General features: G+C 43.7%; 1 protein-coding gene across 4 annotated transcripts in view; it reads left to right on the top strand.

Moving 5' to 3' along the window:
* Window positions 1-13,017, top strand: part of TCF20 (transcription factor 20) — a 211,086-nt gene that overhangs the window by 191,406 nt on the left and 6,663 nt on the right. For 2 of the 4 annotated variants that reach the window (XM_067559625.1, XM_067559624.1), the window contains exons 4-5: window positions 4,918-4,967; window positions 7,571-7,698. In XM_067559625.1, the coding sequence (XP_067415726.1) occupies window positions 4,918-4,967; window positions 7,571-7,654 (134 nt within the window). In that variant the 3' untranslated portion in view covers window positions 7,655-7,698. The remainder of the gene's footprint in view (window positions 1-4,917; window positions 4,968-7,570; window positions 7,699-13,017) is intronic. The other 2 variants (XM_067559626.1, XM_067559627.1) reach the window with 2 other exon arrangements.

Here is a 13,017-nt window from a genome sequence, read left to right as displayed (position 1 = left end):
GTTGCGTGTTCCTCATTTTCCTTGATCATCAATGAAAAGTCTGGTTTAAGTGACGTGCCCAGCATCACATAAGACATCTGTGGCAGAGGCAGGGATAGAATCTAAATCTCCAGGGCAGGATTCAACTGTCCTTATCATGAATCTGTCTTCTTTCTTCCTGCTATCCCCTGCCTCTTTGGCTACACACCTTCCAACTTCTGCAACTTGAAGGAGGGATCCTATAAACAGTCTCCTCCACTACACAACCCTGATTCACCCCCAGAATCAGGTCCATGTTGTGCACTAAATGAGCATGGGTCCTGTGACCAAAAAAAAAATGCCATCATGTAATTTAAAGACTGTCTCATGCATATGCACAAAGGGGCCCCTGGCAACCTTACTGCTGACATTTCCTAATTTTTGAGTGCTTGATGTTCTTTTAACATAATTTTATGTGTAACTTCCTAGGTATTGAGAAAAGCAAATTGAGAAAACACAAATTCCATCATGTGGTATCATAGTGACACCCATATCATAGTGAAACCCAGCAGGATTGAAATCTTTAGATCGATCACACAAACACGTCCTGCTTGAGCTAACCGGGTAACTGAGAGCAGTGATAGGTGTGGGCCCATACTAGAGGGGGAGGGGACACCTTGCAAATGGGTTTCACAGATATTTGTAACAGCAAAGGAATGGTGAGACTCTGGAATCTTGGATTCCATTCCAGGCTCTGTAGGGGAGTGTGCATTAGTGGATATAAATTCTTCTGCCCATTTCCGCACAAGTAGTTCTTTCTGCCCCATATCCTCCAGCTAGTCCCCGACCCAGTTCTGTATCTTCTCCATCCTTGGTTTCTTTTACCAGATCCATTCTCCTCCCCTAGCCAGTCCCAGTTTCTCCCTTCTGGTTCTTCATTTGATATGTTTCTCTCACTGTCTCTGGTCTCCAATCACCATCCCACATCTCCATTCCCAGCCCCCACTGGCTCCTTGTCCCAGTCTCTTTGTCAGCCAGACCCAGTTTCTCACCCACCTCCTCATCTGATCTGTCTCCGCTCTGCATTATTTGTGTTTTTAAAAACAATTCTAGGAGTATTTTTAGTAACGGGCATGTTTGATTTTTAAACTAAATAATTCCCATCACTTATAATTTTAATAATAGATTAAGTTTTGGTGTTTGAACTACAGAGAAGAACAAGTGCAACACAGCAACCTTCATCCTTTTAGTTCCTCAGTCCATTACCAATGAGCAACCAGAACAGGAACCGAAATCTTATGATTAGCATTCATACTAATATGCTAGAGGACTCTATTTTTATTTCTGGTCCTAATAGCTCACCAGGGGGTCTGTTTACTGGGGATGTTGCTTTAGCATAGCACAGTGGTCCCCAAACTTTTTAGGTCATGCCCACCTGTATCCTGTCTGTGCATCCCCTCCCCCAGGGGAGCGGGTCCATGGATGGGGCTGGAGTGGTGGCTGGGGCCATGGCTGGGAGTGGAGCTGTGGTCAGGGCCCGGCCAGGAGCCAAGGCTGGGAGTGGATCTGGGGCTGGGAGCAGGGTTGGAAACCGCGTTTGGGTCTGGGGATGGTGTGGGGGTGGGGTGGGGGCAGAGTGGAAGCCAGGAGTCTGGAGGGGAGCAGAGCTGAGGATGGGGTGGATGGTGCTCCCTCCCTGCCCCTCGTGGGGGCTGGCCTGGGCCCCACCGTGTCCCCAAACATTCCTCAACGCTCCGCTAGGGGTCCTGCCCAACAGTTTGGGAACTTCTGGCATAGCAGTTAGTGCTCTATGCTTCCACACTGAAGATCAGTTTTCAGTCCTAGAACTGATCACTGGCTTGGTCCTGAATAAACCAAATTTTCCACTGTTGCTGATTGGATGTTGATGACGGCACATGGTTAATAAACCTGCTCCTGCCTGTATGTATGAACAGTTTGATATATCCTACTTCAGTCTTGTGTTTGATCTCTTACATACAAAATAATCCTTGTCAAAATAAAACATCCTTGTGTGCTATCCACACTAGCTATACACTTGCATACGAATCAAAATTAAACAGTGCCACTTAAATAATTTCTATATGAAGATAGGACAAAGGCAATAGTGACATCTGAGTCTGTTGAAAAGGCAAAGATATTTCTGCCCAAATCTGAGGCAGCATTGGAGTGTATTGAACATTTCAAGTATCAGGGCAGCATGACTGCAAGGGATGCCAAACATAACTTAGAAAGCCAACGTAGAATTGGATTCGTGGCTGCTGCTCTAGCAACACTTAGATGTGGATGCTACAGAAACAGGACATTGATGCTTTCTACCTTCAAATTGAAATGCTGCACGTTAACTATACTTTGCATGTCACTAACAAGGTGGTAATCACCCACATTTGTAGCATAATTGTAGTGATACCTAATATCAATAAGATGGTCAGGCAAAGAAAACTTTGAATTTGTGGGACATGTGTTTTGGGTGAGTGGAGGAAGACTGTGGGAGCAAGTTTTGCAGGAACTGGTGCCAAATGCCAGGGCCATGGGATGCCCATGGCAAGTGTTGTTCGGCAATATGGCTGACTGGATGGTATGCGGAATGGCATGCTTCACGAGGCTGTGTGAAGACCACAAAATGTGGAGGAAGATTGCTGGCCAGTGACTCCTGTGTGTTGTGTTTACTGTTCCATGTGATATGATTTTATGGTGCTTTGCACTATGGGAACAATAATAATATTGAGATGGCGATGGTTAACATTTCATCTGTGTTTAGCTTTCATCTGTTCAAATTTATAAAGAGCCACTGACGTCTGAGATAACTTAGTCCTAGGGACATCTGTATGGAAACAGGATCCTTGATTCTTGAATTTTCGCATCCACTCCCTCTGCTTTTTCTTCCCCACCTGGAGTCAAATCCTGATCGTTACATCACAGTTGTCACCACAGCTTCCATATTCTGTGATATCACAAACAAAGCATTTGTATTCCATATATGGAATAAATAGCAAAGTTGAACTCTTAAGGAACAAAAATACCATTTCCTTGCAAATACGGTTAGGGAAGGATAACAAACTAGAGAGAGAGACACACACACACACAAAGTACAAGGAGATATAAGCATAATTGCGTGTTAAAATCGTCTTTTGTTGTACGTTTTCCCTGACTGCTCCATGAAGGAAAACCTGCCCAAACAAGATGGGTGGCTGCCTTTCTATTTTTCTCCTTGAACTGACCATTGCTTGATGTGTTATCTTGCTATCTAAGATTATCTCTTGGAGTTGATTTTTAAAGTGTATTTGTTTGGGAAATGGTATGTTTGACCTCAGGTCACCATTCAAATCCAACCCAGGTTAGCAGAGACCAAAAGCTTTTGCTATCTTATGAATATTCAGTTGCTGTTGTGAAATGAGCTGAACGTCTCTCTCCCATTCCTGGTTGGGGGATAAGCATCCCTAAGCCTTAACACAAATTACCACATTTGACATTAATTGGCTCAAATGTTGGCATTTATGGCAAAAAAGACAAAGATTGAATAACAGAGAGTGAGTTTTTCTCACAACCCTCCTTTTCCCCCCGTGGTCCAGATCAGGAGTCTGAAGTGTTTTGACAGGAGACAGTGTATGGAAGCTTATACTGCCACCCCATGTGCCCTTCCCATTTGGGGAATAAATAGAGGATTTCATCTGTCACCAGTGCTGAATTCACTAAAAGGAGAAAATAATCTTCTCTTTCTAATATTTTCAGGTTTGTTCTGATGGTTACTGTGTTGTCCAATGATAATTCAGTGTACCGTTTCATTGTGCAAAATTCCCATCTTTATATTGAGACAACAGTCTTTGTTATACTGCATTTGAAATTGTTGCCATTAGCACAGGGATATGGGTTCTTTTTCTCTTTTTTAAATCTCTGAAGTAACTTAGCCTACTGCATGCTACTTCCTTTTGATTCAGGCCAGAGGTGTTGATGTTGAAACTGAGAAGCATTTCAAACCAGCAAAGGAAGCTCTGCTTGGATGTCTAGAAAGTGTTTCCCTCAAGCCTTAGGTGATGTCTGTTAAACTCATCTAGCAGATTGGAACAGCAGGGAGCTATGGTTATGCTACATACTTAAGAAGATTTTAAATTAGCACATTTTATTAACCACCATGCCATTTGCCAACAATTTGGGGACATTGGAGAGGATGGGAGGTCATAAATGCCTTGATGAATTCTTATGTTGGTGGTCCACCAGAAATAACTCAGTAATGAGATACTGGCTGAGTACCATCATGTGTTTGGAGGTGGTGTCAAAAGTGTGACCAAAGGTTGGGGATAGCACCCTAGATGACAATACCTAGCAGATGAAGCTGAGCCTCCTATGCAGAGTGCACTGTTCACTCTTAAAAACCAATTTAATCTGTCCTACTGTCCTTAAAAAATGTGAAGTTATCGCATTGTTTCTTAGATTAGCAAAGCTGCTCATTTACAGGGTTTGGAAGCAAATCCAAGAGCAATCTGAGTGACCCTGCTACCAAGCATGGTGCCAAAGAAGAAAACTCATTACTAGATTTCTGTCTGTGTGTCTACACACACACACTCTTACTTCTGCCCAGTATTGGCAGGGACTTTGTGATAAGCATATGGGGCAGTCACTTGGCTCTGAAGCATAAAGCAAGGATGATATGCTCAGATGAGATCGAGGAGAGATTTGTGGGTTTTTTCCTGTCTTTTACTCCTTACACAGCAATGAGGTGTTTGGGCTTGGCATATTGATCACTGTAAGGACAACATCTCTTGCTAACTTAATTTACTAAAATATTCCTGAAAACCCCTATGTCCGAAAAAACCCCAAATAGTCATTCTAGAAGAGATCTCTGAATACAACATATACCTGAAAGCTACGATAAATACACACACATTATGTAAGATACACTTGTATAAATAAAATAATCAAATTGTCTGTCTTCTCTTCTAGATTGTTTACTAAACGAAGAGAATTTCTCAGTGAGGTGCCCCAAGCACAAGGTAAGAGGAAACCTCTTCCCAACTAGGCCCATTCACTGATGCCCTCCACGGGGCTCTGTCTAAATTTGTTTTAATAAAGTAATTTTATACCCAGTTAACATGTTTGAGAGGAAGGAGTTGCTTTTAGATGAAGCCTTGTGTGGGTGTGTGTATGTGTGGGTGATTCTGTGGGAAATGCATTTTTGGGGATGAATGTCTACCTAGAAGAATACAGAGAGCTTAAGAAAATCTGTGAAGCCTAAGGTGTGTCTTTACTATTTGCTGTCTGGACCCTCAGAGACTCTTTATGAAACCCAGCTTAATTTCCTATCTTTTATGGTACAATCAATACGCTGCTTCTTTTGGATACTATATTACAACTTTTTGGTGAAAGCTCTTTCTGGGATTTACCAGGGATGCAAGAAGGAAGGAAAAACAGCTCATGGAAAAGTTTTTAATCAGCTGTTGGAAGCAAGGACCTGCCAGAGATAGAAACAGCTTGTCATAGTTCAGCAGCAGTTACCAGGTTGAGTACAATTGCTCAGCTGATTCTATTTCCCTCTCACATCCTCAGTACAAATTACTGAAGCATCAGTGTGTATAACTAGGTGATCAAAAATGTCAGGAAGAATGGCAATTCTGGTGGCTAGTAGGAAACTATTTAAATTGTGTGAGAATATAGACAGCATAACTTGTAATTTAGATTCTGAGAGGTAGGGATTCTGTTCCTTAGCACCTGCAAGAGGACTTCAGAGAATTCAGTTACTCCATTCTGGTACTTGTCAGCAGCTCTCTTCTTCTGTGCCTTAGGTTAGAGTGACATCCGGTGGCCTCTGATATTTTTACAAGGTAGAGCTGAAAAATGATCTCTGTAAAGGAGAAGAGTATATTGAGCATGTGCTTTTTTGTGGTTTTACCCCAACAAGATATTTTTATGTATTTACCTCCACACATTTTGAAAAATAGTGGTGGTTTGTTTTTGTGTGAAAAATTCAGATCCTGTCTAGCCTGGAAGATTCTAGGATGTTGGTTCTTAATTTAGGGAGGCTGATCATCACTTTTTTTCTCATCCCATTGTTTAAAAAAAAATAAAATCTAGTCCTTATGTTCGCAGAGAGTACCTCGAAAATGTGAAGCAAGCATAAACCAATGCATTAATGCCTGCCTGACTCTACAGGCAGCCTGAAACAATAACTTCAAGGTGTGAACTGCCCCAACAGCTGGATGAAACTATAGAGGTCTCTCTTTTTTCTCACATTTGTCTAGTGTGATTGTGAAGGATCCATAACACAAGGACTTCCTGTTTTTGCTGTCCACTGACGACACATTATAGGGTTAAAAAAATTTAAATTGAAATAAACATTTAAAGCTTTCCAGCATTCAGTTCTTGCAGATAGGTTGGGTTGGCAGTGTTGTTTTAGTATTTGCAATGATGGTGCCTAAACTATAACAGGAAACAGCAAAACACATCTGCCTTGTGACTAGAATGCAGTCTGTTGTACAAGCTATTTGAACACCATTCAGTTCACTGGTAAGCTTTGGAGGGACAGAGGATGCCAGTAGAACTAAAACAGGTACTTGATGAAGCTGTAAAAGTGTGACCTGTATTAACAGTAAGCCCAGTGCAGATCTTTTACCTATTTTATGGAAAGAAATGAGCATTCCTCATCTGCAGGTTCTGTTTCACAATGAAGTTCATTCATGGTAAAGTTTTGAGTCATTTGTTTGAGCTCAAGAAAAAATGGAAGGCTTTTCTTTGCTTGAATGTGGTTCTGCCTTTGCTGAATGCTTCACTGATTAGCATTAGTTTGTGCCAAATCCTTCCCCTGGGAAGAATTACATGGGTTCTCAGCCTGGGGTTATAACCACCCTGCCCTTCCCATATTGTAAATGGGAGAGTAGGGGGATCCTAACTAGAGGTGGTGGTGGGGTAATCCTGGTATGGAAAAAGGGGTCTTGATGTGGAAAAGGTTGAGAACCTCTGCATTAAAATAACTCACTGGAGGACAAGTTAAACTAACTTTGTGAGACCCAGGAGAGTGAAAGTTGAGCAATTGAGAGAGGAAGAGACTTATAATTAGACTGTTTAAAGCTCCTTGCTTTTTGTTAATCTCTATTTAACTTCAGTAGCTAATTAACATCTGACATTCCATCTCTGCAATTAAGGTGTGAGAGCTAGCTTTATAAATCCTCTGAGACATCCGATAGGTGCTCCAACAGAGCCAGGGATGGCCATGCTCAACATTCCTGATATTTTTAGGGTTGAATAACGGTGGTGGAGGAGAGAACTTTCAGGCCTCTTGTATACACCATAAAAGGGCACATGCCCATTGTTTAAAAAATTCTTTGCAAGTCACTTTTAAAGGGTATTATTTTGAGGGTTTGTTTTTCTTTTTCTTATTACATTCTGTATATATTTTTAAAAATTTAAAACCAAACTCTACTCTTGCTAAATGACAACTCTTGTCATAGAGAAAATCCTGTCTGAAAATCTGTATATCTCATTCCAGGGTACTGACTTTTCTTTCTCTCTTTCATTCTCTGTATGCCTCTCTTTCCCTACCCCTATCTCTTGCTTTCTTTCATATCTCCCTGCTCCTCCTCCTTTTGGCTTGGTTCATCAGCCCCTCCTTCCTTGCTCTCTTCCCTCCTTGCAGAACAAGATGGTGAAAGGCACTCTCAGCACAGAGCAGTCGGAGCGGGGGTGAGGGGGGAAGTGTTCTCCTGGGAATGGAAATAAAAGCAAGCACAGGTGAGTTGGGGCGGAGGACTTCCTGTTCCTCCCATGCCCTCTTTCCACTTCTGTGGGAGAAGTTGCTCTGATTTGTACACATGCAGAGGTTATAACTGGGATCACTTTGATTTTTATTCCTCCTTTCTCTTCAGGCTAGTAGTTTAATCTTTATATTGTTTTAGCAATTATTTTTGTTTACAGGTGAAGGGCAAAGTTCAATAATTGCCCTCCTACTGTTGCTGGATTTAACCCAGCTCCCATATTCAACATCAGAAACATCCACTAATATTTTTGCCTCTTCCATGTGTGCAGGAACCTCAGAAATTTTTCCTTAATTTTATGGAACCTAAATAATGAACGTCCAAAAACAAACAAACAAACAAAAAAAAACCCCACCTACTCACTTAGGTGTAGGATTGCCATCTTCTTAAGATTTGTACTTGGGAATAAACTAGTTTTATTGTAAATGCAGTTTTGTAACATGGATGTTGCCAGGTCAAAATTTAATTGCATTGGTGTTTCAAGATGGTTATAATCACACAATGATTATAATCTTGTAGTCCTCTTGCTTTTAGGATGCAGGATATCTCTACCAAAATTGGGGCAGGAAGTGACCCTTACTAGGGACCTGTTACACTCCCCCCAAGCCAAACACTTTCTCTTTCCTCTAAAATGGAGTGGAGCTGAAGTAGGTAGAGTTGTATCTGTGTGGCCACAGTCTCATGAATTTGTAATGTTTAGCTTACTACGTTGGTTACCAAAATGCAAAGCCATTAAGAAATGCACCACCTCATACCCTGGCTCTGCAGACTATCCACTGAGTTATATAGATATCTTGCAAATCACTCTGCCCTTGCTCAATATACACAGCACCCAAAATCAAAAGGCATTGCTATCTGATGGCAGCTGTGTAGCCTAAGGTCAGGTCTACACTACATACCTATATTGATATAACTACATTGCTCAGAAGTGTGAAAAATCCACACTCCTGAGTGACGTAGTTATACCAACCTAACCCCTCATGTAGACCACCACTATGTTAACGGGAGAGCTTCTCCTATTGACTTACCTACTGTTTCTTGGAGAGATGGATTAACTATGCTGACGGGAGAAGCTCCCCTGTCGGCATAGGAGTGTCTTCAGTAAAGTGCTAGCGGCTGCGCCACTGTAGTACTGTATGTGAAGACAAGCCCTAAATGAAATGAGTTTGCAATCTGAAATTTCTGTTGGAGCAGGTGTCCCCAGTCACCCTCCAATTGGCACTAAATGGGTCTCTTGACTTCATTTCATTACTCTTTTGCACTTTGTGGTCCTGGTTGCCTCTGCCCCTTTTCCCTGATTCAGCATGTGAGAGTTGCTCTTTTACTATTACTTAGAGTGCTTGCTCATGTCCATTCACAAATTAGTTGTGTGTGCGTGCCATGTGCACCGGTACCGGACAACTTTTTCCTCTAGTGGTACCAGTAGGAGCCAACTCTTGTACCCCCTGCAGCAGCATTCACATGTGTCCACATATAGGTGCCATTGGCTCCCCTACCCTCTCAGGTCCTTCTTACTACCAGTGATGCTGCTGGAACGTCTCTTGCCTTTGCAAGTTCTCTTGCTAAAACCAAGTGGTTTATTCATTGTTTTATTGTACAAGGTTAATAGTTTATTTATAGTTAGTTCCAGTCTGTTAGTTGTTAAAATCCCAGGGTCGGGGCATGCCCCGTTCCCTGGGGTTTAAACCGTGCGTGTCATGTAAGAAGCCTATACTGAGAAGCGACCCGCATCAAAGTTGTTTAAAGTGTCTGGGGGAAGCGCATGTCTGTGGGAGGTGCAAAAGCTGTAAATATTTTTGCCCTTGGACTAAGAAAGAACGAGATATTCTTTTCAAGGTTAGCCTGATGGGAGTTGGCACTTAGACCAGTGTCAGAGCCTGGCAGATCGGACTCAGCACGGAGTACAATGGCCTCGGCACGCAGTGCTCCTCTGGCACCCTCTTCCTCATCTTGGCACCGTTCACCATCTCCAGTACCAAAGAAGAGGCTGAAGAAGACTTGCATGGAGCAGGGATGTTCCCCTGCGGAGAAGACTAAAGGGGACCAGGCGAGACCCATGTCAGGCCACCAATCCTCCCTGCCTCAGAAGAGTCCCTCGCTGCTGCAAGCATTGACCCCAGCACCGAGCCCTCCATTGACTCTGGGTAGCAGTAGAGACCCTCACCGCTTGGTGGTGCCATCGGCCCCGGAGGCTTTCCAGGCAATGAAAGACCTCCTGGCATTGTCCATGCCACTGACGCCAAGGGACGGCAGGCCACCTCACCGCAATTTGGCACTGGCACCAACGGGCAACATATTGAGGGACAGATCTGCCCAGCAGTCCCCATCTTCAAGGCACCATTCACTGGTGCGCAGGCGGTCCCTGGAGTTGAAACTACACTCTCCAGGTCAAGACCGGACTCCCGCCGTCGGTCTCCGGAGGACCAGCACTAAGCGGAACACCACCACAGAGTGGTGCAGGTTGCCAGATTCACGGCATGTCTCCCTGGCACTGAGGCCTCACTCACCTAGTCCATATAAAAAGCCAAAGGACAAGAGCAGGTCCCGGCACGCCCATCGCTTGGGCTCTCTGTACCACTCACTGGTGCTGGAGCATCAACATGCTCTACACAGCACTGTGAGATATTTGGACTTGGTGCCACGCTGGCCATCGGACTTGATACCTCCCCCTTGGGCAGCGAGGAGGTTATTCATATGAGGCAGACCGTGTCTCCGATGCCCAGATTCCCTGTGGTGCCGCCAATGGGAGCGTGGCCACAGGGTCAATGACCTGGACCGTGACCTTACTGGTGGGGATTTCCCTCGGGAATCTGAAGTCCTGTTCCAGGAGAGGAAAATCAGTACTGCAGTTCTCCCACCCTAAAAGTTTGGCGCCGCACGTGGACTTGGAGACCAACCGTGAGGGTTCACACATCTCGAGCCCGGGGGAATCCATCCCTCTCAGAGCAGAGGCCCCCCACCCCCACCTCATCTATCGGCTTCCTCATCGTTACCAGGCGAGGCAGTTCCTGGTACTTTGTCAGCGGTACCACTAGATGATTTTAGAGTGCACCAGGACTTGTTGAAAAGGATCACCTCTAACCTGGGCCTTAAAATAGAGGAGTTGGACGAGCTCTTTGGGATACTGGCCTCGGTGGCTCCCAGTAGAGTGGTCCTCCCAGTCCATGAACGTGGCGTGTCCTTGACTGAGGCATCGATCCCAGATATTTTGGCGTATCTGCTCCATCTGAAACAAGAGGGATTGGCCTTTTCATCCATTAAGGTCCATGTAGCGGCCATATCTGCCTTCCACCCTTTAGTGGAAGGTAGAACAATCTTTTCACATAAGATGACGGCCAGGTTCCTTAAGAGATTAGAAAGGCTTTTCCCGCCAATAAGGGAGCCTTCTCCTCAGTGGGACTTGAACATGGTCCTTTCCAGACTCACCGGACCACTCTTTGAACCCATGGCCTTGTGCTCCCTTACATACCTGTCCTGGAAGGTCTCCTTCCTGGTGGCTATTTCATCCGCCAGACGAGTTTTGGAGATCAGGGCATTAACATCAGAACCACCCTACACCGTGTTTTATAAGGACACAGTTCAACTATGCCCGCATCTGCCTTTTTTGTCTAAGGTGGTCTCTCACTTTCACCTTAACCAGGACATCTTCCTACCTGTCTTTTGTCCCAAACCTCACAGCTTCAGTGAAGAGATACTCTCGATGTGAGATGGGCCCTGGCGTTTTACATTGACAGGACCAGACCTTTTCGTCATTTGACATAACTTTTCATGGCTATTGCGGACTGGATGAAGGGGCTGCCGGTTTCCTCACAATCTATCTCAAAGTGGATTACGGCCTGCATCCGAGTCTGTTATGAGCAGGCTGGAGTCGCACCTCCGGGACCCGTGACAGCCCATTCAACAAGAGCGCAAGCTTCATCTATGACCTTTCAAGCTCGTGTCCCCATCCAGGATATCTTCAGGGCAGCTACCCGGTCATCAGTACATACCTTCACATCCCACTATATCTTAATGCAGCAAGCTTGGGATGACGCTGGCTTCGATAGAGTGGTGCTTCAAATGTCACGTCCATGAACTCCTGCCCGCCACCAGAGACACTGCTGGTAAGTCACCTAATTTGGGAATGGACATGAGCAAGCGCTTGAAGAAGAAAGAACGGTTACTTACCTGTAGCTGTTCTTTGAGATGTGTTGCTCATGTCCATTCCACACCCACTCTCCTTCCCCTCAGTCGGAGTTCCAGCAAGAAGGAACTGAGGGGAAGGGGGAGCCGACAGCGCCTATATGTGGGCACTTGTGTATGCCACTGCAGGGGGTGCTAGCATCGGCTCCTATGGGTACCACTATGGGAAAAATGGTCCAGCACTGGTGCATTTGGTGCACACACACACCTAATTTGGGAATGGACATGATCAATGCATCTTGAAGAACAACAGTTACAGGTAAGTAACTGTTCTTTCCACTGCCTCATCTAACTAAAGCTGTTTCCCCACCTCCTTGACTCATTTCTCTTCCCAGCCACTTCCTCTTTAAATCTTGCCTTAAAAGCTTCCTTATTCTCCAGGCAAGTGACTATGAAGTGGTTTTTGTGGTATTTTATATGAAGGAAATGAGATTTAATAAATTGTTTTGTGTTTTATATGTGCAACAGCAGCAAACAGCTGGTGTTTGGTATTAGGACTCTGCAATGTGACTAGCTTGGTGTAGCTCAGCTCCTCTGATTTTTAGTGCTCTTAAATTCTTAGACTTTTGTTAAAGAAAAATAGCCATTCAAACAAGATTAACCATTAATATTTATTACTGTCAATTTTTCCTAAATAGTAAAGATCAAGATTATTCTAATTAAACTTTACTTTTTGGGTTTCCATAAAATATGAATGATGGTGTGGCTGAGAAATAACTGGATAATGGTCTAGCAAGAGTGTGTTGTTAGTGTCTTTTGCAACTCTGTAAACTTGAACAGACGTGGAGCTGGCTTCTTTAAGATAATCAGGGTGGATTCTTTAAATAAAAGCAATTTAAATTACTGATTTTAATCATGTTTTAAATCAGTAACCAGGAAACCTTGGTTAAAATAATAGATGTTAATCTTGTTTTGCATTTGTACTTTTTAGTAGTTTTGTTAGAGAGGTTGATTTTCATGGGCTAGTAACCATTAAAATATGCTGATTTGAAATTAAATATAACCTTTACAGTTAAATTGGTGCTTCTTTTTTCTAAGCAGGTGGATACACTGTATCTATATACATTTATTTAAGCAGTTATATATAGCTTAACTTGCATTTATTCAGATTCTT

The sequence above is a fragment of the Emydura macquarii genome, unplaced genomic scaffold (assembly GCF_026122565.2).
Source record: "Emydura macquarii macquarii isolate MOO-44397 ecotype Brisbane River unplaced genomic scaffold, CSIRO-AGI_Emac_v2 contig_2205, whole genome shotgun sequence".
NCBI lineage: Eukaryota > Metazoa > Chordata > Testudines > Chelidae > Emydura > Emydura macquarii.
This window is presented reverse-complemented; position numbering and strand designations above follow the sequence as displayed.